The 2662-nt window shown below is 52.3% G+C and overlaps 1 protein-coding gene across 1 annotated transcript, besides 1 other annotated feature; it reads left to right on the forward strand.

Annotated features, from left to right (window-relative positions):
- Positions 1-2662: a sequence feature (areas not merged during assembly with more than two copies in the genome that could not be assigned to a particular haplotype).
- Positions 1574-2644, forward strand: Tc00.1047053510193.10 (mucin-associated surface protein (MASP), putative; the record flags this gene model as incomplete). The annotated part of the gene is made up of 1 exon (XM_797679.1): positions 1574-2644. The coding sequence occupies one exon, from the start codon at positions 1574-1576 to the stop codon at positions 2642-2644; it is 1071 nt and encodes a 356-aa protein (XP_802772.1).

Genomic DNA, 2662 nt, shown 5'->3' on the forward strand with positions numbered 1-2662 from the left:
AAATAAGTGCGTGCACTGTGCCGTGTTTCGGCGTCGATGGCAGAGCGACAGGAAGCCCGTGCTGGCAACTGAGATGCTTGCGTTGCGAGGGATGTCGGTGTTGATTTTGGATCGTCGAGGGTGAAGTGATTTTGCTGCTGCCCGTGTGTGTGGCCACTCCGGCGGAGGGCGAACACAAAAGGGAGGGATGCAGGCGCCTTGTGTGTGTGTGTGTGCAGGTACCATGCAACAACGGCACAACAAATATACTGCGACTCGGTGACCCTCACATAGCTGTGGTCCTCACGAACAGCCGAGGCACAGCCCACATCGATGCACTTAGTGGACGGAGTGAGGCATCTTTTGAGGCTCTGCAGGGAACAGGATGTGTTGACGCAGCCACGACGTGCATGGAGCGTCACGATGGCACAGTCAGCTGTGGCTGGTGGAATATTTACTTCTCGGAGGCAACAGAGAGAGAGAGAGGGCTGCTCCTGTTGTTGGCGTCGCTGCTGCCTTTTGTGGCCTCCCATGCCGATTATTGTCTGTCCGCTGATCATGGGTGGCATGCCTCCACTAGTGACGTCGTCTGCAGGCATTTCACAGCACCAGCGAAACACACATCACGTCGCATGCTTTGGCTGTGGACATGGTGTTGTGAGTGCAGCCGGCATTATTTTGCCCGACTCCTTTTCACTGCTTTATGACAAATAGATGCGTCTCCGCCCGAGTCATTCACTGCAGCTCCGTGTGTTGTACTGCCAGCACACGACTCTCCTGTTGTTTGGCGCCTGGCTGACAGTCAAACACCACAGCGTTGGGGCATGCAAGGATGTGGACTGCCGCTCACGGTGTTGGGCACCGCTGTTTGGATGCGGCGGCCACACGGGCGGATGTATTGTGGCGCAACCAAATGCGTGAAATACGCGGAATCACAGCGGCTGCAACAATATCAGCGGTGTGGCACCACGGAATATGTGAGAGGGGGTGATGCATGATGAATCACAGTGGGCGGCATGCGAGGGAAGTGCACCGCGACGGAGCGTCATCCCGCCCTCAGCCTGCAGGGGAATGTACGCCCACAAAATATATGGCCGAGGCACCACCAAACACACATGCCCTTCCATGCAGCAATAAATAGGAGCGAAGGTGCGTTCTGGTGTGTGGGAGTCCACTCACATATTATTCATTTCCACCACAACAAACGGTGAGGAATCAGGTGCCACGGCAACGAAAGGAAAAACAAACATCTATTGCAACGCTTTACCAGCGAAAAGCAGGAACAACACAAACCGAATTATTGGCTGCACCAACACAACTTTACAGGAAGAAAGTAAATAATAATTGTGTACCCTGCAGAAATCCCCAACACACGATGCAGGCATGAATGTTTACCCTCCGCAAAAACAACATATGCGGACATCTGCCAACATTCAAACAGAAACACAAATAAATGGTTGCTTGATTATTCCATTCACTGCGCTTATATTTGCGTGTGTTGCTGCTGCTGCTGCTGGTCTTTCTCCTTTTGCTTTCACTCTGCGTTGACGTGTTGTTAGTTCGTGCTGAAGGCTACACGCAAGTGACAGGAGTGATGGCGATGATGATGACTGGCCGTGTGCTGCTGGTGTGTGCCCTCTGCGTGCTGTGGTGTAGTGCCTACTGTATATGTACGGAAGAGGAGTCAGTTTCCCTTTCTCGGTCTGGTATTGGTGATTCTAGGACGGGGTCAGGCGTCTCTGGGGAAAACGGAGTGAAAACGGATAAAACAAGGACAATGAGAACTGCGTCTGAGGGTGATTCTCATCCCAGTGAACGAGATGTGTCAGATGGAGGAAGCTTTGATCAAGCAACACCCGATAAATCTATGTGTAAAGAGAAGAATGATGGTTCTACTGTCAAACCCTTGACTACCGATGGGGAGGTTCTAGTGGATAGTCAGGAAACCGTTGCCACTCATTTGAAAGGGACGGACACAGACCTGGCAGACCCAAATATAAATCAAAATCATAAAAATCCAAAAGCAATTGATGGTATTGACACACAATTGCCAGACGCTCCAGCGGCACCAAAAGCACAGCCATCACCGCCAACAGTGCCGACAGCGAATAAAACAGTGAACTCAAAAGAGGAACTGACAGCTGAAGAAACTCCCGAACATTCACGTGCCACACGGAACCCAAATGAAGGCAGTGAAACCAAAAACCCAACTGATCAAGCTCTGAAGCCCGATGCTGGCGGTATTGACACTCTGGCGTCGGAGGATGCTAGCAGTCCCTCTATTGACGACGCGGCAACCAGTGAGGCGACTGCCAACACTGCCCGTGTAGGATCCCCAATTGCATCCCTTAACAATACCGATGGAAAAAATGAGGGATCGGGCGACGGTGACAGTCCCACTCCAAGTCCCTCAGCTGCAGAACCTGAAACTATTACAACGGCCAAACCGACCACTCGTGATGTAAGCCACCCAAACAAAAATGGCATCGTAACCTTCACAGGAGAGAAGAATGCTCCAACAACTAACCCTAAGAGTGCAACGGAGGGCAAGGAAACCGCAGACGTTGAGAGCGACAGCAGCACCGCGGTCTCCCACACCGCCTCCCCTCTTTTGCTTCTTCTTGTTGTTGCGTGTGCGGCTGCTGCTGCGGTGGTGGCCGCGTGAGAGTGAGGGAGAGAGAGC

Source organism: Trypanosoma cruzi, genomic scaffold (assembly GCF_000209065.1).
Source record: "Trypanosoma cruzi strain CL Brener 1047053516667 genomic scaffold, whole genome shotgun sequence".
Taxonomy (NCBI): domain Eukaryota; phylum Euglenozoa; class Kinetoplastea; order Trypanosomatida; family Trypanosomatidae; genus Trypanosoma; species Trypanosoma cruzi.